The sequence below is a fragment of the Hemitrygon akajei genome, chromosome 18 (assembly GCF_048418815.1).
Source record: "Hemitrygon akajei chromosome 18, sHemAka1.3, whole genome shotgun sequence".
Lineage (NCBI taxonomy): Eukaryota > Metazoa > Chordata > Chondrichthyes > Myliobatiformes > Dasyatidae > Hemitrygon > Hemitrygon akajei.
Genome location: NC_133141.1, coordinates 2,875,506 through 2,899,057, shown reverse-complemented (window position 1 = coordinate 2,899,057; position 23,552 = coordinate 2,875,506). Strand labels below are relative to the sequence as shown.

At 39.7% G+C, this 23,552-nt stretch overlaps 1 protein-coding gene across 11 annotated transcripts in view; it reads right to left on the bottom strand.

Annotated features, from left to right (window-relative positions):
• Positions 1–10,099: 10,099 nt before the first annotated feature.
• The window catches only part of gpatch8 (G patch domain containing 8), a 125,677-nt gene continuing 112,224 nt past the window's right edge, over positions 10,100–23,552 (bottom strand). For all 11 annotated transcript variants that reach the window (XM_073070648.1, XM_073070651.1, XM_073070652.1 and 8 more), the window contains 2 exons: positions 18,618–18,748; positions 10,100–16,430 (listed from right to left, as the gene is read on the bottom strand). In XM_073070648.1, the coding sequence (XP_072926749.1) occupies positions 12,572–16,430; positions 18,618–18,748 (3,990 nt within the window). In that variant the 3' untranslated portion in view covers positions 10,100–12,571. The remainder of the gene's footprint in view (positions 16,431–18,617; positions 18,749–23,552) is intronic.

The following is a 23,552-nucleotide window of genomic DNA, read 5'->3' as shown; positions in this document are numbered from 1 at the left end:
ATAGAATTCTAGCTATTGCAGTATGACCTCCTCGATGCCTGTTCTTGGCTGTCACACTCGACCAAAGGTAGTCATGCTCTCTTCACTTCTGGAACTTCTCTTCAGTCCATGTTTACTCCAAGGTTGTAAGGTATGAAGCTCAGTGCTCCTGAAGAAATCCAAATTAAAAGATATTGTTGAGTAGGTTACAAATGAACAAATGGTACTTAGATAGTATTGCCAAAGATACCTTTCACTGCTTTGTTTACCATTGAGTAGAGTGAAAGTGGTGACAAACTGGATAGATTGAATTTGTCAAACCTTTCGTGAACATGTAAAACAGGGCATGATTGTCAAGTAGATGCCAGTGCAGTAACTGTACTGAAAGTTCCTGTGAAAGATGCAACTGGTACTGAAGTGCAGATCTTCAGCACCATAGCCTGACCTTGCTTGGTTCCACAGCTATGAATGTATCCAAGCTATTTCTTGATAACATGGATGATAGAGTATATTCTGGAGATATGCGATATAGCAAATATTAATTTCAACAGCAGCCGGTCTTCAGATCTGAATATGGATTGTAAATTGAATTTAAAATGCAACTCAGAACAGGAAACATCCAATTGACTTGAGATGTTTGTATATGCGTGAATGCTATCAATACCCCAATGCATGAATACAACAGTAATTAACACTCATTTTGGGTGCGTTGATGGGAAGATCCAGGCATTTGTAAAATTACATGCAACTCAAAAGAAGCATTAAGAAGGCATTGTAACCATATAAATTATCCTGTTACTTTTGTTCTTTAACATATAAAAATGTGCTATAAATTTGGGTGGGCAGTCTCTCTTTCTCTCTTGAGTGACTCCAAAGGCCCCAAATAAAGACTTCTCTACCTAGCAGCTGTGCCTCTCTTTGTTCAGTCATGACAATGGAAATGAATCAAATTGGTTGGTTTTGGTGGTTTTTATTGAGACATCTATGTGTTGTCAGGAGGAAGTATGGATGTATCATGCATATCTTACATATAATGCAAGATTATAAAAATATAATCAACTGCACTCAGTTGATAGCAAACTAGTTGTCAAAACTTGGGAACTTGAATGGCTGCAAAGACCTCACACAGGTGGCACTCACTCCCAGGCTGTTTTTTCGATTGCTGGCCCATCCACTGAATTGAGTCCAGCTCATTCGTGTTCACTCTCATTCAGATTGGGGTGTCTGCCTTCAGATGCTCAGTAAAATTACTTCTCTTCCTCAGTCTGCCTTGCCATTGAGGGTGTAGAACTTGATCTCTCTGCCATAATTCAGATCCCTCCCATCTATTTTCCCAATATCTTTCTACTCTGATCTATATTACTAATCATCTACCTTCCAGAACCAGCCTACATCACAAAGTTCCACTATCATAATCCTCTAACACATTATTCATGGCTTGCTGGTATACTCTCTCGGTCTTCAGCATTCATGTTCTTGTTCCTTCTCATTCACAGTTCAATTTCCATTAGGCAGAGTGTGAGTGGGCTGAGTCGCTTTGTCTGCACTCTCCTTTTGATTGTCTTTGGTCAGCAATGGTGAAATCTCATTTGCATTTCAAGATTCAAGAACATTGATTATCAAAGAATTTATAAATTATACAACCTGGATATTTGCTTGTTCACAGAAAAAAACCCCAGAAAGAACCCAATTAAAGAAAAAAGGATGAAAAAAATAAAAAATAAATTAAATATCATAAATCCTGCCTTTCAGGATCTTCTCCATCAATTTACCAACCATGGAAGTAAGACTCACTGGTCTATAATTTCTTGGGCTATCTCTACTCACTTTCTTGAATAATGGAACAACATCCGCAACTCTCCAATCCTCTAGAACCTCTCCTGTCCGCATTGATGATTTATGAACATTTGGAGAGGTATAATATGATTAGGAACAGTCAGCATGGCTTTGTCAAAGGCAGGTTGTGCCTTACGAGCTTGATTGAATTTTTTGAGGATGTGATTAAACACATTGATGAAGGTAGAGCCGTAGATGTAGTCTTACCATTAATACTATATTCTGACATCATATTTGACCTACCAAAATGAACCACTTCACGCTTATTGAGAAAGTATGGAGGCATGGGAACCAAGGGAACATGGCATTGCCCACAGAAGACAAAGAGTGGTTGTAGACGGGTCATACTCCGCATGGAGGTCAGTGACCAGTGGTGTGCCTCAGGGATCTGTTCTGGGACCCCTACTCTTCATGATTTTTATAAATGACCTAGATGAGGAAGTGGAAGGATGGGTTAGTAAACTTGCTAATGACACAAAGGTTGGGGTGTTGTGGATAGTATGGAAGGCTGTCAGAGGTTACAGTAGGACATTGATAGGATGCAAAACTGGGCAGATGGAGTTCAATCCAGATAAGTGTGAGGTGGTTCATTTTGGTAAGTCAAATACAATGGCATTAATGGCAAGACTCTTGTCAGTGTGGAGGATCAGAGGGATCTCAGGATCCGAGTCCATAGGACACACAAAGCTGCTGTACAGGTTGACTCTGTGGTTAAGAAGGCATACGGTGCATTGGCCTTCATCAACCGTGGGATTAAGTTTAGGAGCCAAGAGGTAATGTTGCAGCTATATAGGACCCTGGGCAGACCACATTTGGAGTACTGTGCTCAGTTCTGGTCGCCTCACTACAGGAAGGATGTGGAAACCATAGAAAAGGTGCAGAGGAGATTTACAAGGATGTTGCCTGGATTGGGGATCATACCTTATGAGAATAGGTTGAGTGAACTTGGCCTTTTCTCCTTGCAGCAGAGGAGGACGAGGGGCCACCTGATAGAGGTGTATAAGATGATGAGAGGCATTGATCGTGTAGATAGTCAGAGGCTTTTTTCCAGGGCTGAAGTGACTAGCATGAAAGGGCACAGTTTTAAAGTGCTTGGAAGTAAGGAGATATCAGGGTTAAGTTTTTTACGTAGGGAGTGGGGAGTGCATGGAATGGGCTGCCGGCAACGGTGCTGGAGGCGGATATGATAGGGTATTTTAAGAGACTCCTGGACAGGTACATGGAGCTTAGAAAAATAGAGGGCTATGGGTAACCCTAGGTAATTTCTAAGGTAAGGACATGTTCGACACAGCTTTGTGGGCCAAAGGGCCTGTATTGTGCTGTAGGTTTTCTATGTTTCTATAAGATGCTCAGTGATGTGGATGCTGAGGAACTTAAAGCTGTTCACCCTCTCAACACCAGATCCATTGATGTGTTTAAAGCTTGTTATCTATTTCCCTGCTTTGGAATTGATATTTGAGAGAGAGGCCTGGATGCCACACTGACCAGGTGGAATTCAGGTTAAGGTGATGGATTCTGATCTGAGATTCCCACAGTTAAGGCGTATTCTGGAGTTACATAGTAAATATGAATTTCAACAACTACTATTCTTCAGACATGAGCACAATGGTCGATTGAGTTTAAAATGCAACCAAGAACAATAGTCTTCCTGGAGCTGCAGAAAATTGCAGTGTTATATCTCAATGCACTCTTACAGATGCTGAATTATGGCTAAAGGGCGGTTCTAGTTGGGAGATAAATGCCCAAGGTTACACTTTGTATTGGAGGGATAGGAAGGTAGGCAGAGGGGATAGAGTGGTTCTGCTGGTAAAGAATAGAATCAAATCATTAGAAAGTTGGATGCAGGATCAGAAATGTTGAATCCAGAGCAACATACACAAAATGCTGGAGGAACTCAGCAGGCCAGACAGCAGCTATGGAAAAGAGTACAGTCGATGTTTTGGGCCGAGACCCTTCATCAGTCCTGATGGAGGATCTCGGCCTGAAAACATCAACTGTATTCTTCCATAGATGCTGTCTGGTCTCCTGAGTTTCTCTACAATTTTGTGTGTTGCTTGGATTTTCAGCAACTGCAGATTTTCTCTTGTTTGTGAATCCTTGTGGTTTGAGTTAAGTAAATATAAGGGTAAAAGGACCTTGATGACAGTTACATACAGCCCTCCCAACAGTAGCTGGGAAGTGAACTACAGATTACAACGGGAAATAGAAATGGCATGCCCAAGGGGCAATGTTAAGGTAGTCATGGGAGATTTCAACATGCAGGTTGATTGGGAAAATCAAGTTGGTAATGGATCTCAAGAGAGTGATCTTGTTGAATGCCTAGGAGATGGCTTTTTAGAACAGCTTATTGTTGAGCCTACAAGGGGATCAGCTATACTGGATTGGGTGTCATCTAATGAAACGGAGGAGATTAGGGATCTTAAAATAAATGAACCCTTTGAGCCAGTGATCACAATATGATTTGAGTTCAACTTGAAATTTGACAGGGAGAAAGTAAAGTCTGATGTTGCTGTATTTCAGTGGAGTAAGGGAAATTACAGTGGTGTGAGAGAGGAATTGGCCAAAGTAAATTGGAAGGAGATGCAGTCTGGGATAACAGCAGGGCAGCAATGGTGAGAGTTTCTGGGAAAAATGAGGAAGGTGCAGGTCAGATGTATTCCAAAAATGAAGAAATACTCAAATGGCAAAATAGTACAACTGTGGCTGACAAGTCAAAGCTAATGTAAAAGCAAAAGAGAGGGCATACAACAAAGACAAAATTAATATGAAGATAGATGACTGCAAGTATTTAAAAATGTACAGAAACAATCATTAGGAAGGAAAAGATGAAATATGAAAGTAAGCTAGCAGAAAACATCAAGGTGGATAGAGAAAGCTTTTTCAAATATATAAAAAAATAAAAGAGAGATGAGAGTGGATATAGGACAGCTAAAAAATGAAGCTAGAGAAATAATAATGGGGTCAAGGAGATGGCAGCTGAACTAAATGAGTATTTTGCATCAGTCTTCACTCTGGAAGATACTAGCAGTGTGCCAGATGTTGAAGGGTGTGAGAGAAGAGAAGTAAGTGCAGTTACCATTACAAGAGAGAAGGTGATCAATAAGCTGAAAGTCCTAAGGGCATATAAGTCACCCGGACCAGATGAACTGCACCCTCGGGTTCTGAAAGAGGTAGCGGTAGATATTGTGGAGGCATTAGAAATGATCTTTCAAAAATCACTGGACTCTGGTATGGTGCCAGAGGACTGGAAAATTGCAAATGTCACTCCACTCTTTAAGAAAGGAGGAAGGCAGCAGAAAGGAAATTATAGACCTGTTAGCATAACCTCAGTGGTTGTGAAGATGTTGAATTCCATTGTTATAGATTAAGTTATGGAGTACTTGGTGACACAGGACAAGATTGGACAAAGTCATAAGGGAAAATTTTGCCTGACGAACCTATTGGAATTCTTTTGAGAAGATTAAATGTAGGATAGATAAAGGGGATGGAGTGGATGTTGTATATTTGGACTTTCAGAAGGCCCTTTGAAAAGGTGCCACACACAAGTCTGCTTACCAAGTTAAGAGTCTGTGGAATTACAGGAAAGTAACTAACATGGCTAGAGCATTGTCTGATTGGCAGGAGGCAGTGATTAGGAATAAAATGATCCTTTTCTGGTTGGCTGCCAGTGACTAGTGGTTTTCCACAGGGGTCGGTGCTGGGACTGATTCTTTTTATGCTGTATATCAATGACTTAGAAGATGGAGTAGATGGCTTTGTTGCCAGGTTTGCAGATGGTATGAAGGTTGGTGGAGGCGCAGGTAGTGTTGAGGAAACAGGAAGGCTGCAGAAGACTTTGACAGATTAGGAGAATGGGTAAGAAAGTGGTAAATGAAATACGATGTAGGAAAGTGCATGATTATGCACTTTGGTAGAAGAAATAAATGTACAGACTATTTCCTGAACAGGGAGAAAATCCAAAAATCTGAGATGCAAAGGTACTTAGGAGTCCTTGTGCAGAACACCCTAAAGGTTAACTTGCAGGTTGAGTTGGTGGCGAAGAAGGAAAATGCAATGTTAGCTGTCATTTCAAGACTTCTAGAATATAACTGTAGGGATGTGAAGCTGAGGCTTCACAGGACACTGGTGGGGTCTCACCTTGAGCATTGTGAACAGTTTTGGGCCCCTTACCTGAGAAAAGATATGCTGGCATTGGAAGGGTTCAGAGGTTCACAAGGATGATTTTGGGAATTGAAAGAGTTATCCTGTGAGGAACATTTGATGGCTCTGGGAATTTAGAAGGATGGGATGGGGGCAGAAAATCTTATTGAAACCTTTCAAATGTTGGATGGCCTAGACAGAGAAGGTGTGGAAAGGATGTTTCCCAAGGTGGGGGTGTCTAGGACAAGAAGGCACAGCCTCAGGATAGAGGAGTGTTCATTTAAAACAAATGTGGAGATATATCTTTAGTGAGAGGGTGGTGAATTTGTGGAATTTATTACCATAGGCAGCTGTGGAGGCCAGGTCGTTGGGCGTATTTAAGGCAGAGTTTGATAGGTTCTTGATTGGCTACGGCATCAAAGGGTTTGGGGAGAAGGCCAGGGAGTGGGAAAAAAGGATCAGCCATGATTGAATGGTAGAGAAGACTTGATGGGCCAAATGGCTCAATTCTGCTCCCATGTCTTTTCATCTAAGTTGCTGAACCCGTATTAAAACTCTTGTGTACATTTGTGGGTGAACAGTAGTGTCAATGGGGGCAACTGATAGTTGTTTGTCTGACTTGGAACTGATCTTACTAGTTCTATAATCTGGTCAACAGTCAATGTGGATAAAGGTTCTGCCTGTCTTGGTGGCTGTCACATCTTCTTTCCATCTTGCGACCTTGCCTCTGATCATGGTCTGAGAGGCCAGTTGTAACAATTTTGTCCTTTACCCTTTTATATCTGTCCTGGCAGTCTTTTGCTGGGTGCTCAAATGCTAGCACACAAAGCAAGTCCTCTGTATCCTTGTAGTAGCCAAATCCAATACCGGCATGTTACAACTTCTCTTTCCTTTCTTTCTATTTCCTCAGCTGATGAAACTATTGTTGAGTAGGTAGCTGCCACAGTTAACCCCAAGTCCAAAATCTACTGGTGGGCTGAGCTCAGCCCTACCATAAGCATTTTCAGGAAGACTGGATCATCCCTCCTTAGCTCTGAGTATTTTCAAAGGCTCAGTATTTTCACTCTGCATAGTTCATGGTGTTTAATAAACACCTTCTGAACAACTGACATTATCATTCCAGTTAATCTCATGTCGCTGCCTCACTTCTTCCTTAAATTTCTGATGTCTCCTCATTACTGGCATTCCATTTAGTTGCCCCTGTACCATCTTGCAGCCTTGGGGTCAGACTGTCTGACATACTTCTTGGGCATTAGCTTTAACCAATATGTGTACCTCTTTGGGGGGAGTCTGGTGGATTTCAGGAACAGCTTCTTCCCCTCTGCCATCTGATTCCTAAATGGACATTTAAGTTTTGGACACTACCTCACTTTTAAAAAAATATATACAGTATTTGTGTTTTTGCACACTTTTAAAAATCTATTCAATATACATAATTGATTTGTTTTATTTTACTTATTTTTCTCTCTCTGCTAGATTATGTATTGCATTGAACTGCTGCTGCTAAGTTAATAAATTTCACATCACATGCTGGTGATAATAAACCTGATTCTGATTTCTTTACACCTAAATCCTGCATTGCCACATACAATTCTAAGTGAGGGCAGCTCAAACAAAATGCTCTGCTTTTACCCTGGGGTGAAGAGCCTGTGGATGATGGTGATGAATGAGAGAGACAGGCTGGTTCTGAGCCTGCTGTTACCTGGTCTCTATAGATATTATCATAACAGGCAAGACTGGGTGTAACCTCTCCCTGTTAGTGGGCTCTTTTCCACTTTTCAACCTCTGGTCCAGCACTTCCTAATTTATCACATCACTTTGCAGTTGCCATTCCCATGGCTACTACCCAGTAAGGACACACCTGCTGGGCTTTATCCTATTTACATTTTAGTCTGCCCTGACTATTTCATTCTTGTAATAAAGTGATTTACCTGTGTGCATGTTTCTCTGCAAGTACCTGTATTCTAACAGTTCTTTCAATCTATCCAGCTCTACTTGCACATTGTCTCACTTCTGTGTTCATCCCTTTCCTTCTGCAACTCTGCTATTTGTACACTACGTGTTTCCAGGCGCTTCATTCTCCCTTACAAATAAGCATGTAGAATGACTGCTGCTTTATCTCCCTTCCTCTTTATTTGGCTTTTCCACCACTGCCAATGTTCCTCTGGGCACCAGGTATTAACCCACCCAGCTTTGTCCATTCCCCCCGTTCAACCCTCGTGAGTTTTCCCCTTTTCACAATTAAGCCTATGATATTGCTCTATCCTCTTTAGGTAGAATGTTAAATATGCCTGCACTACTCTCCTCCTGGGCTTTGATTCCAACAAGCCTCCACAACCTGGATCAACACGTTGATATCATGTGGAGGCTTGCACGCTTCAAGGACTCCATCAGGCAATGCCAACTCAGGGCCACCCATGTTGGAATGGCTGTGGACGAGATGCCAGATGAAAACTGATCCAACCCTGGCTCCCAAAAAGACTGACTTGCATCTGCCCCTCCTGGACTACACTTCATGAATCAAGAGGCTTGACAAAAAAATGTTAGAAGTGTGAACAGAAAAACACCTGCACATGAAACAACACTTCTAACAAACACATTTACCAACAATGCACTATGCGCTATGTGGTTTCCTGAACAATTATACAGACACCTCTGTGGCATTGCAAACTGTATCTTCCACACTATTCAAGTGTTCTCAGTAGTCACACTACTTTCATTATTGCATACCGAATGAGTGTGTACACACACACCCCTCTGGCACCCTGAACACTCAGTTATCACCTTTCCTAACTGGTGGCCCCATCTCAAGCTATCTAGTGCTCTCTGATAGCTGGTCCCTTAAACACACACGCACTTTCACATCTACCTCTCCAGCTCTCCACCATGTTCTTTGATACTCTGCAGTTCTGTCATTGGTCCAAGCAGATCCAAGGATAGGATGTCATGATTAAAAATACTCCCCCTCCCCCCATTAAAGCTGCTGAGGTCACTGGTCATGTAATTGGATCACGGACATATCCCAGACAAGCCCCAAATGTTGTGACTGCATCTAAGTCACTGGAGAAACTGGAGAAGTTGGTCGATATGAAAGTCTTTATTCATCATGATAAGCAGGCATTCTTCTGTAGATCCTTTTGGTAAAGGCTCACAAATTCAAAAGTACATCACTTTTTATACCTTTAAGATCAAAGGTAACAATAGGTGATTCAATACAATTTCAATGATTACAATGACATTGTTAACTTCAATACTTTGTGTTGACATTGCTTCCTTTGAATTGCATATCAACCTCTGAATGTTCAAATACCTTTGCTGGGCCAAACAAATTAACACAGATATTCTAATAACTTCTGAGGACAGAGAGCCAGAGCCAGATAAGTGCTGAGAGCTGACTCTCCAAGTGCCCAAACCTCCCAACTATTTGATGTGCTAAGTGATAATGTCAGTCTGATCAGGTCAATTAACATGACCCCATTGTCTTAACATTTGCCTGATGCTTATGCAAACGTCTCATGGTCACCATTTTGCAAACCATATCTCTTAGTCTGTGAGCAAGCCTGGGCTCCAGTCAGTATTGTTTATTTGTAAAGATGTGCTTTTAACTTCCATTTACTACTTGTAATTTACATTGAGAACTGAGGACTGGTTCTCATTTAAATTAATATCTGATACATTAATATAATTCCATAACCCCTCAATAATCCCTTAACATAAGTATCGAAGTGCTACTTTTATCATACAATGCTAGTCCTGCCTGGAGTTGCATTTCATTTATCATCAGACAACCAGTTATTCAATTATTGTAACAGTTACACACTTCTCTCATTTAAAATAAATTCCCAAATCATGCCTCATTTTGCTTTGGAAGTCCATGGGAAATGGCTATGAGATTCAATAGCAACTAAAATAGTTGCTATTGAATAGTTGCTAATAAGATTTGTAAATATAAAACTAATCAAGCAATTATATACATCAATGAAACTCAATTTGAATGAACCAAAGGAAAATTGACACTCTATGCAAAGGAATTTGCACTCAAACATTTCTACCAATGCCCAATCCATCTTCATGGTCATTATTACATACATTTATATCTAGCAAGGATAACAGCAACATGTTCAATAATGGTAATAAACAAAAGGAGAGTTCACAAATTATCCATACTTTATTGTTATAAAGGTTTTCTCCTATTGTACAGTAATATTTTGCATGTTCTTGTGACAGAAAGTTAAATAAAATAAGCAATAAGCTAGTTACATTTCTTTCTAGTTTTGTTATATAACATTTTAAAACAGATGGAAGCTGCTGCTTTGTAAGGTGTCAGGGTGTTTTAGGATACAAAATGGAATCAAAAAGCTGTCAACTGTCAAACAGAACTGACAACATCAGAAAACATCAAAAGACATGTAGTTAAGGTTAGAGTATTCCCACTTTATTTTAAAAAAAATGTTGGTCTTTTTCCAGGTTTAAACCTTCATGCTCTTTCTTATCATGGCTTGCAAACTCCATAATGTCCTCAGACTGGCAATGAGTCCAAGCAAGTCTATGTATAGATCTTGCTTTATAAATTCCATAGAACTTTCGTAGGTACCAGGACCTTGAATACTGCATTTTTATTACTATATTTAATACAATTATTTACAATTTTTTATTAGCTTTAAAAATTGTAAAAACGAAGGTGTTTTATTGGATGAAAATTCAAATGGCTGATCACCCTATAACTGCCAGTCTCATCCAAAAGCAAATAAATTTTCATCCATCTGTTGATAAATTGGGATTTCAAACCAGAATTTAACAAATCCAATTCATTTTGTTCAGCATTTTGAAAGGAAGACAGCATATACAGTTTATTATCTACCACTATTGTATAACAACCTGAATCCAAGATACTAACCATAAGAATGGTTAAGTAAATTAAAATTGATCATATTGTTAAAAAAATTGGGGTTAATTTCATAGCGTAAACAGAGTTTCTGCATACAGTTATCAGTATAACTAACTCCCAAGAGATGAACGCTTTCCAGGAATCCAAGCACGTGTTATTTATGTTAAACTGTAGGAAAAGCATGCCTCGAAGAAAAGCTCCCTATCCTTGGTGAGCAACTAAGTGAAACTTGGCTACTAAGTAAAAACCAATTTGTAAAATATATTCAACCTTAAAGAATAAGCAGGGTTGATAACCATATCTGAATCTGTATAGGTATACAATTTACAAAGGCAGATTACTGCATTGCCAATGTTTTTCATGGCCTAAGTTACTTAAACTCATTTTTGTTATGATGAGCATGGTGATCTGGTTAATATAAATTCCGCAGCTGTCAGTTCTGTGTCTGTGTGCTTTAGCTTAATGATTCATCACTTTCTCCCAAGCACCATGTTTTGCAGAGTTGCTTTACACCGAATACTTTGCAAAATCAAAATAAAACTTCAAAAAATTTTACATTTACAGTACATAAAAACTTCAAAAAAATACGTTTGGTAAAATATACATGCTTAATTTCTGCCATAAACAGAAACATGATGCCTACCTATACAAGGGATTGCTTAACCTACAAACATATTTACACAAAGCACTATGTTAGAACAGTACCACAAAACCAAATGAATTCATCCTTTAAAAATATTATTGCAGCACTCTGCATGTACGTATATCATTGATGGACCTACAAAAGCAGCATCACCTGTACAGAGTTCAGTGCAATTTTTTCCACAATTTTTTAAATTATAACCTATAACTTATACAAAGACTGTTGTATTTTTACAACAGAGGTGGGAATAGACGTTTTATCACAAAGATTTTAGACATCTCTCCAAATTCCATTGCTACACCAAAGCTCACTTAACTAAAATTTGAGAAGTTACAATAAGGCTTCTCCGTACTTTTGTTTCAACTCATCAGGGCCCCAATGTCTGCATTCTCTCATTCGGAATTCAGATGTTTGTTGCAGCAGAGCTGAACTGTTAGAGCCATCACATCTGGACTCGTCAGCTTTATTTGCCCAAATTTCTTTGGCATGCCACATTGAGGTAGGACCTCCACAGGTGCCATTTCATTTCATTTACGGACTTTAACAAATCCAGCATTTCATTTCATTTACGGACTTTAAAAAATTCTTTATGATTACACTTTGCAGCTACTGATCAGAAGTTATGGGATCCTCAGTTTCAACATCATTTATTAGAATACTTGCATCAAGCAACAGTTTCCTCCACCATATTAGATCAATGTACACATTATAAGGATTCTATAGAATTCGGCAGATTGACATAGATAGGCATTTCTCTTTGTTATGGTGGGCATTAGCAATGGGACAAGGAGGTCAAACCACAAACATAAAATCAGTACATTGTTATTAATAATTAAGTTATGTAAGATTTTTTTGAGAGTTTTGGGACATCCACATTATTGGTTCTGATATCTGCTTCTACAAAGAAAATGGAAATCCCTGATATTGCAAGCACAGAAAATGCAACATATTCTAGGGCCTGAGCCTGAACTCTTTGGCTGTTGGGGGGAAAAAAAATCAGTCTGAAATGCATCAATGTAGTATTTTCACACCAGATTAAATATGAAAGGAAGAGATGTCATTATTTTCATTCCCTGCAGCTTGCTTCAAGTGCCATGACTAGGAGGATGCTGGAGCTCCTGACTCGAAAAGATAGGATGGAGGAAAGGATGGAGATGAAGAGCAGAAGCACCCGCTCCTGCAGGTCGAGGGGCAAACAAAGCTGGGTAGAGTGCATGTGGCACTGGGTGAAGAGCCAGAGGTCCGGCATGGAGGGCTGATGCAGGTATAATATGTATTGGGTGGCTAGTTAGAAAAGTGGCAGGATGAGTAGGGTAAATAGATGGTGTAATATGGGACAGAGAAATTGGGGTTAGATGAGGCTGGGGTATGTGATGGATTTGAGCAAGAGTTTGTGGGTGTGCATGTGGATGGATACCCATGGCTGCAGCTGCAGCTGCCTGATGCTGTAATATAGCATGGTGGACAGTAGTGATTGATGTTGCTGTCGCAGCTGCTGATGGTTGTTGAATATGAAATTGCTGGAGAGTTGGCGCTGGAGCAATGGCAGTTGAGGTAGGGAAAGTCTTCACTTGTTTAGCTAAAAGTTGCTGCTGGATGTGCTGTTGAGCTGCCTGTTGTAGTTTGCTGTATTTTTCCATTTCTTCAGGAGTGAATGTAATAGGCTGCCTATCAAGTGGAGCCACTGATGAATCTGTACCCTCTTGGGAATCCTCTTCAATTTCTTGAACTTCAGCTTTTGGAATATAATTGGGGAATCGCTCTCGATCTCGTGCAAAATGCACCATAATGGTTTCATCACCATCTGGTGCTCCTAACTCTGAAGGTTTTGTGATGACTTCGGTTGATGTACTTACATCAGAAATATAGGTATCTGAGATGGCTTGGGTGCCAAGTACCAAACTTTTATGAACAAACTGAGTTTCACAAGAAATGGTTTGGATTTTCTCTTTTTCACCTGATGTTTCTTCACTGTCAGATTTTTCTTCTCTACTTTGAATTTCTTCCTGTATTATCCAATTTGATAGTTGACTGACTTCCTCCTTTGTCACATCTTTAGGCTCTACAAAATACAGCTCATCATCTTTGTCCCCCTTCTCTGAGGAAAGATCTTCTGACTTCTTTGTTGCAGGCTTTTTGACTGTCGGTAATTTTCCTATTAAAGGAAGTAATGCCTTATTCCCTAAAGCTGGGGGAAGTTTAGGCCCAAAATAACCCTGTGGGGGATCCTTTAATTTAATTCCTACTTTATTAGATGCTGATGCAGTTTCATTAATTGTTTCAGGCTTCTTTTCAAACTTCTTAGACTGAATTTTTTCCAACAATTGTTTGGCTGTTAAGGAGTTCCTTTCTTCTGGTGTTTGCTCACCTTCCACATGCACTTTTCCAGAACAATTGGAGATACCACTAAGATTTCTGTGGAAAGAACCACCTGATTTTGTTCCATCTCCTTTATTTTCTTCTTTTTTTGAGTAGTCTTCTTTCTTGCCCAACATTTTGCTTCGGCTGTAACATGGAGATTTTGATCGATATACCCTATCTCGTGAAAAAGAACGACTGGAGTTTCTTCGACTGGACCGTCTATCACCAGAGCTGTCATGGCTACGTGATCCTTTGTCCCTTGAAACTGATCTTCGGGAGGTACGGCACCTCGTACTGCCCCTGCGGTGGTGGCTGTAGCTTTGACTTCGTTTCCTGCTTCGTTGTGTTGTACTTTCACTACGCCGTTTGCTTCGGCTTCTACTATGGCTGCTGCTACGAGTTCGACTTCGGCTGCGTGTTCTACTGATGGTTTGAGTACTTTCCCTGCTGCTCCTGCTGGACCTGCTTCTGCTTCGTCTATATTCATCATCCGAAGAAGAATATTTGTGCTTTTTGCCACGGTGCCTTGACCGTCTATAGTCAGAATCTGAATCATGAGATCGTTTAGAGAGATTTGATCTTTCACTGTAATCACTGTAACTGTTAGAATAGCTTCTACGACTGTACCTACTGCAGTCTGACGATACATCAGATCTAGAAGAATATGACCGCTGGGATGATGAACGATGCCTTCTTGACCTTCGAGAGTAGCTTCTGTCACTTCTTGAATCATAATCATCACTGTAACGGGAGGATGACTTTTGTCTGGATCGTTTTCTATGAGATTCATCATAGCTATCAGATTCTTCATCTCGACTGCTGTCTCTGTCCCTATGCCTGCTTGGGCTATCCTTCCGAGCAGATACTCGTTTCCTTAACTCACTACAGGAACCTGTTTTTTGCTTTTTACTAATGGATTCCTCAGAGACATCATCTTTTCTACTGCCATCATCGACAGTACCAGATGAATAATGGCAATCTTGTGATCTGTGTCTTTTCTTCTGTGTGTGGCTGCTTTCCTCCGTAGACTTAATTGCAGACATTGGAACAGAAAGTTCTGAACTAGTATCTTTGATTTTTTCATTTAAGCCTTTATTTTTGCGTTTATGCTTTTTTCTTTTCTTTGACATCTCATCATGCATTTCACTATCCTTCTGCTTTTCCTTTTCCTCTGTAGCTTTCTCTTTCAAATGTTTTCCTGACTTTTTGTGCTTCTTTTTCTTTTTATGCTTGTGTGACTTCATGCCCTTATCTTTTTTACTGTTGCTTCTGTCACTTTCACCTGTTTGGGCTTCACATTTGCTTGCAGTTGGGATAGACTGCTCTTGAGGTTTCACATCACCCTCACTTGCTACTGTTTTTGACGCAGCTTTGCTGGTGCTTGTGTTAGGTTTCTCCTGTGAATCCGTATCAGTATTCTGTGCATTTTGTTCATGTGAAGACTCGGGATATTTCTCCTTGTTTTTTTCTTTGGTGTCCTTATTCCTAGCCAGTTTGAATTCAAAGTAGAGTGGATTGCAACTATAAGAGATGCATGGCTCATTCTTTGTAATCATCAACAATTCTGAGGGCCATTGAAGAGTAGTACTTTCATCTTTGCTCAAGACTGGGAAAAACGGCCCAGTTGGATGTTTAGGCCCATTGAGGTCATCTTCATTTGCTAAACTGCTTTGCTTCCCTTCTTCACATGCACTCAGCTTTGATGGTGCAGTGTTCCTCACAGTCTCCGGAGACTTCGCTTCTTTGAGGTCTGGGTCTGTTGCATCATCTGGAGGGTCACTATTCTTTTGCAAAGCTGCAGTCTCATTTTCCGTGCATTCCTCTTCTTTGCTTTCCTGAAGCTTCAAAGTATTTTGTAAATCATGATTGTTTTTAGTGGTCTCTAAATTCTTCTTGTTACCACACTTGTGTGACTCTTCTGTTGCTTTCATAAACAACAGAAATGGAAAATTAGGTTTCACTTTACAGTGTGCAGGAGGAATGTAATGATAGTACTCAGGTTCTGACTGACTGACATCATCCTCTTTCCTCATCATCTTTTTCAATTTTGATAATGTACTATTTATCGAGTCATTATCACTTTCTGATTGACTGGCCCCTTCAATCTTATCTGAGGTTGCTGTCATTTCAGCCTCCACTGATTTTGGTGACCCTTGACCAGAGGACATTTTTTCATCAGGGTTTGTTGCTTCAGATTCATTGAGATCTTCTGCAACATCACTGAATACTGAAGCTGAAACATCGAGCTTGACTGGTGCCTTTTTTGCAAAAGAAAATGATACTCCTAGCTTCTGTAAGGGAGTAGCAGAATTGCTTTTAAGCTGACTGATGTTAACAGGTTGCACTGTCTGGTTGTTTTGAAGCAACCCTGTGGAGCTTCTGGTAACACAATAGTTTGGGTTGTCCACATCTCCTCTGCTGTCTTCCAGTGTGCTTTCAGATATGGTCCTATTAACAGAAGGTGACGTGGGACCACTCATCTTTCCTCCAGTATTATCACTTGTGCTGACAACTTTTTTGCTGTTACCATCTTCATCAACAGCCACAGTCGTAGTTTTAAACATTGGACCGCTTCCTGGAGCACTGTACCAACAAAAACACAAGTCAACTTATACTGCAGGTGATGGATTGATATTTAGTTACAACAGAAAACAGGCAATTTATTTTTGACAATGAAAAATCACAGGCATCAAGTGCTAAAGTTAGAAAGAAGCCAATTAGCAAAGAGGTAAAAAGGAAAACAATTGTAGAAAATAGAAAATGCAGAGAGTACATGGCAGGTCCATCAGCATGGAGAGCAAGAGCTTGTTTCAGGTACAGCCCCACCATCAGGACTGTTCTAACAAAAGAGTCCACACCTGAAACCACCTTTTCAGTTATCAACGGACCTGTTATGTACTTCCATTCTCTGTTCACATTATGAGTAGCAACAGTACACTTGAGGTATATTTGTAAGGCATTGCCACCTAAAGAAAAGCAGGGAGAGCAATCCTTGACAATTAAGATCAACTTTTAAAATAACAAGAATTTAAAGCGTAACACAGAAGTCCAAACATTTAAAAAAAAGCTACAACACTAGATGAGGATCTGTCATAACGGATAAAAACATCTTGGCAGAAGCACAAGTATTGAAGAACACTGAAGAGAGCATCCTGTATGTTTCAAAACAAAGGGGAGGAAAAAATCACACTCAAAAGGCACTTCCTTGATATCACATTGCATTTCTCAATTTGAATCAGAATGACAAAAGGAAACCCCAATAAGTTCAAAGCCAAATGGATTTAAAGTATATTTAAAAATACTGCAAGATAGCTGTCACTTATATCTTCTGCTTTTTCTTTACCACACATTTCATTAAGACATTTTTTTGAAAGTTGCAGAATGTGTTAATGTGTGAAGATGCAGGCAGTCATGAGAAGCTCAGATCATGTATTTTTCCCTAGTATCTTTCTAGAAGCTTCATTGTATTGAGTAACAAAAATAAAAAATACACTCAGTGGGCAATTTATTAGGTACAGCATTCAAGATGAGGTAGTAAACTGGATTAGTCATTGGCTTTGTGGGAGAAGCCAGACAGTGTTAATAGATGGTTGCCTCTCTGACTGGAGGCCCGTGACTAGAAGTGCCACAGGGATCAGTGCAGGGTCTGTTGTTGTTTGTTATCTATATCAACCATCTGGACGATAATGTGGTCAACTGGATCAGCAAATTCACTGATGACACTAAGCTTGGGGATGTAATGGACAGCGAGGAATACCATCATGGCTTGTAGTGGGATCGGGACCAGCTGAAAAATAGCAAATGGAATTTAATGCAAACCAGGTTAGGTCTTACGCAGTGAATGGTAGGGCACTGAGGAGTGCTGTAGAACAAAGGGATCTGGAAATACATGTCCATAATTCATTAAAAGTGGTGTCACAGGTAGACAGGGTCATTAAGAAAGCTTTTGGCACACTGGCCTTTGTAAATCAAAGTATTGAGTACAAGAGATGGGATGATATGCTGAAGTTGTACAAGACATTGGTGATGTCTAAATTGGAGTATTGTGTGCAATGTTGGTCACCTACCAACAGGAACGATGTAAATAAGATTGAAAGAAAACACAGAAAATTTATATGGAGATTTCCTGGTCTGGAGGACCTGAGTTATAAGAAAAGACTGAATAGCTTAGGACTTTATTCCTTGGAATTTACAAGATTGAGGGGAGATTTGATAGAGATATACAAAATTATAAGGGGTATAGATAGAGTAAATGCAAGCAGCCTTTTTGCAGAATTTGGGTGGAACTATAACTGGAGGCCATGGGTTAAGGGTGAGAGACAAAAAGTTTAAGGGGAACATGAAAGGAAACTTCTTCACTCAGAGGGTTATGAGAGTGTGGAACAAGCTGCCAGTATGTGTTGTGCGTGCAAGTTCAATTGGAGTAGGCTGTCTAAATGGTTTGACATGGATGAGATGGGCTGAAGGGTCTGTTTCTGTGCTTTTTCTTCTATGACTATTTCAGAAGTCTAATGATAGGTCAATGCAAGAACAGATCACTAACTCCCTCTTCCCACAGTTTCTTTTGACGGAATGAAAGAGTAGGCAGAAAAAAAAAACAAATTTAAGCAAAACTAGTTGCATATGAGCACTTTGACCTCTAAATCAAATTTCTTGCATAACAGACAGCATTCCAGTGAGACACAAATATTCAAGGTTAAAAAGATGTGACCATTTGGCATAGCTTACAGAAAATGATATGAAAGCTGCTCTGGCCAACATAATACATACCATTCTTGTTGTTTACGCTGCTCTGCAAGCTCATGGAGACGCCGAAGTGCTCTTTCCTGCTTTTTCTCATCTTTTCGAGACCTTGAGGCAACATTACGAGCAAATTCTCTCTGTTTTAGGTCTTTTAATCTCTGTAATCACATAAGAGGGGGCAAAAAAAAATTACACTTCAATTATGTTCCCCAAAATGAAAACAATGCTGTTGAAAATTATTAGAGACTTTTGCTTTCATTTTAAAGATGCTGTATAATGAAAGATCAAATGGAGTTTAAAATGTTATAGCTATAACAAAGCAAATTGTGCAGACGTTTGGGATTTTAAAAAAAGCTATTACAAAGGAACACATAGGGAGAAGAATTTAAAAACTGTTTACAAGTACTGAGTGTTGATTAGTTATGGAACTTTAGATTTTTTTGGTCATGCAGTTGTTGCTTGAAAATTCTCTTGAAGAATCTGGAATTTGAAGAAAATGGGATAATTTTAAAGAATTTTATTAAGCTCAAAGCACTCCTGCTTATATTTTTAGCTTACTTAATCTGCAGATAAATGTGACAAAGATTTTCAGGGCAAGCTTGCTAGGTTGTTTATTAAATATTAATGAAATGAATTAAGTATACAGGTAATTGTTTCAAGGTACCATTAATGTTGGGATGACTGAATCAACACAGAACACTATTAATTTTTACTCTAAATAATTAATGTTGTTTTAGATTTCCTTCTGGTATTTAACTGCAGCACTTATCAGCTATTAGCCTTAGAGTATGCAGACCTCCCTACTTCCCACTAGGAATGCTTAAAATAGAACATAACCTACATTAAAAACATCAGCAGCAAGTCAAACACTCAAAAAGCAGACTGGATAAGCAAATATGGAGAAATAAAACAATGGGAAAACATCAACATCAAATGGTGACCAGGAGCTTATGAAGCAAAAAAAAAATCCACAAGGAGAATTATTTCTCTATAGCTACATTTGTTAATGTGACATTAAGTATTAGGACAACTGCTTATGATAATTTATGTTTGCTCTTAATCTGAAGAAATCAAACTAATCACAAATACAAAGGTCAACATTCAGAAAACAGCTTTGTTTTTATACAACTATTTAATATAATTTTTAATATCTTAATGCTTTCAATCTCAAAGCAATATGGTGAAAGGCCATAAGTCTGTTAAACAACTATAGCTCAGATGTTGAAGGTTAAAGTGGTTATTGATCATGGCTCATAAACGTAATCAAAAAGGAGAAACAACTTGTCCCAAGCAGCTACTGATCAGTGCACACTGGAAACAGAGTACAAGCACAGACAGGTACAGACATGGCCTTGAAGAGGGGAGAAATCTTTCACCATTGTTGAACATGCATACAGACACGGATGCTATATTTTTGCACATTTAGTCCTATTGATACGAATAAAATCAAGTGTGTGTGGAAGTGAATACAATTGACAGCTGAAATTCACACACTTAGGATTAACAAGCAACATTACATTTCTACCATTAGTCTAGCTTTAATTAAAAAAAATCTGCAAGCTTTATTTCACCTTTGTAATTAAATGAAAACTAGAAATTACAACTCTGTTGTGCAATATTTGATTTTAGCTGAATTTTACTCCAAGCACAATCATACTTCCTATACACTTGCATAAAGTGGAGTATGCCCTCCAAGTTATGATCACACACAGGCCACTGGGCATACACTGCATCATCCACTGATACAAACTGTGTTGATGAATGCCATTAATTCATGAATGACAAAACGGCAGGTGCCTTGACTACATACACAGAAATTAGGGTCTGGAGAATGATGAATCAGTCTTCCTCAAGGCGAGTCCAACTTCACATCTGGAGTGATTGCATTCTCACAATCTTTTCCAACCTCTATTTATTCTACTTCATTTATTTTGGCAGATAATGGAGGAAGGACCCAAGGCATGACTTAAAGCATAAACATTTACACCAAGCAAAAGCCTTGAGAAGACGTGCATGAATTTCTAAGGTCTGTATCTGTATAGTGTACTTTAAGAACACATTTATCTGTGTAACATGGAAAAACTGTGCCAATTTGATTCATAATGTTAAAGATCAGATTAAATTACAAATACAGTTTCAGTAAAATATACCATGAACTTACCTTCATACCTACAATACTGTACAAAAGTCTTAGGCACCTGTAAAAAAATTCTGTAAAGCGAAGATGCTTTCAAAAATAATGAAATTAGAAGTTTCTAAATATCAAAAAAAATTACAATAAAGAGCAGTGAACAGTGGAAAAAAAACACTAAGTAAAATCAATATTTGGTGTAACCACCCTTTGCCTTTAAAACTGCATCAATTCTTTTAAGTACACTGTCGTGTAGTTTTACAAGAAAATCAGCTGGTAGGTTGTTCCAAGCGTCTTGGAGAATTTGTCACAGCTCTTCTGCAGACTTCGGCTGTCCCGCTTGCTTTGGTCTCTACAGGTAATTGCAGAGAGCCTTGATGTTGAGATCAGGGCTCTGAGAGGTCATACCTTCTGAAACCATGGGAAAAAAAATTTAGGGTGCCTAAGATTTTAATGAATTTGGTAACAACTGCAGCATACTCATACAGGTTCGAAGATGAATCCCTGAATACAGTCCAGTCCACCGACTCAAAGCAGTCCTGTAGGCGCTCCTGTGCTTCCCTTGTCCAGACCTTCTTGGTCCTCATTACTGGTGCTGCAGTCTTCAGTCTCTGCTTATACTCAGGGAGTAGAAGTACAGCCAGGTGATCAGACTTCCTGAAGTGAGGGCGTGGAATAGCATGGTAGGCATTCCTGATGATAGTGCAGCAATGGTCCAGTGTGTTTGTTGTTTCCTCTGGTATTGCGAGTGATCTGTTGATGGTAATTGCTTAGCGATTTTCTCGGACTGGCCTGGTTAAAATCCCCCAAAATGATGGTGAATGCATTAGGGTATGCTGGTTCATGCATGTTGATCCCATTGCTCAGATCATCTAAAGCCAGACTGACATTGGCCTGAGGTGGAACGTATACTGCTACCAAAATGACCCCGGAGAACTCCTGTAGTAGGTAAAAAGGATAGCACTTAACTGCTAGGTATTCCAGGTCCAATTGTGCTCACCAGACCTGGAATATCTAGCAGTTAAGTGTGGTCCTTTTACCCTACCACGGGTAATCACAAACACCAACGTCAGGATGCTGTTCATCTACTATAGCTCAGCATTTAATACCATCATTACCATAACCCTGATTCAGAAGTTGCAGAATCTGAGCCTCTGTACCTCCTTCTGCAATTGGATCCTTGACTTCCTAACCGGAAGACCACAACCTGTGTGGATTGGTGATAACATATCCTACTGGCTGATGATCAACACTGGCGCACCTCAGGGGTGTGTGCTTAGCCCACTGCTCTACTCTACACATGACTGTATGGCTAGGCATAGCTCAAATACCATTTACAAATTTGCTGACGATACAACCATTGTCGGTAGAATCTCAGATGGAGACGAGGGGGCATACAGGAGTGAAATATGCCAACGAGTGGAGTGGTGCTGCAGCAACAACCTGGCATTCAACGTCAGTAAGATGAAAGAGTTGATTGCAGACTTCAGGAAGGTTAAGACAAAGGAACACATACCAATCTTCAGAGAGGGATCAGAAGTGGAGAGTGTGAGCAGTTTCAAGTTTCTGGGTGTCAAGATCTCTGAGGATCTAACCTGGTCCCAACATATCGATGTAGTTATAAAGAAGGCAAGACAATGGCTATACTTCATTAGGAGTTTGAAGAGATTTGGTATGTCAACAAATACACTCAAAAACTTCTATAGATGTACCGTGGAGAGCATTCTGACAGGCTGCATCAACTGCCTGGTTGGGGGGGGGGGGGGGGGGGGTGGGCTACTGCACAGGCTGGAAAGAAGCAGGAGAGGGTTGTAAATTTAGTCGGCTCCATCTTGGGTACTAGCCTACTAAGTACCCAGGACATCTTCAAGGAGCGGTGTCTCAGAAAGGCAGCATCCATTGTTAAGGACCTCCAGCACTCAGGGCATGCCCTTTTCTCACTGTTATCATCAGGTAGGAGGAACAGAAGCCTGAAGGCACACACTCAGCGATTCAGGAACAGCTTCTTCCCCTTTGCCATCCAATTCCTAAATAGAAATTGAACCCTTGGACACCACCTCACTTAAAAAAAAAATACAGTATTTGTTTTTGCACGTTTTAAAATCTATTCAATATACCATAGAACATTACAGCACAGAAACAGGCCTTTTGGCCCTTCCTGGCTGTGCTGAACCATTTTTCCGTCTAGTCCCACTGACCTGCACCTGGACCATATCCCTCCATATACCTCTCATCCATGTACCTGTCCCAGTTTTTCTTAAATGTTAAAAGTGAGCCCGCATTTACCACTTCATCTGGCAACTCATTTCACACTCCCACCACTCTGTGTGGAGAAGCCCCCGCAATGTTCCCTTTAAACTTTTCCCCCTGCACCCTTAACCCATGTCTCTGTTTTTTTTTCTCCCCCAAGGTTAACTGTAATTGATTTACTTACTTATTTATTTATTACTATTATTTTATTTATTTATTTTTTCTCTGCTAGATTATGTATTGCATTGAACTGCTGCTGCTAAGTTAACAAATTTCACATCACATCCCGGTGATAATAAACCTGATTCTGATGATTTTTGCACAACCAAAGCATCCATTATCTTTGTAGCGAGTTCTTACAGATTTCTAGAGTGCAGATCATCTTAGTCTCCTAGTACTATTTCTCTAATGATATAAAATGTTTAAAGTTTCTTAGCCCTTTAGCTAGCTACTATTTTAGGCATATTTTTGATGCCTTCAGCTAAGAAGCTAGAAATGATGACCAAAAGCTCTGTTGCAAAATCCAAACAGCAGCTTGTAGATAATCACTTATGCTATAGATAGCCACCATGCCAGAAAGA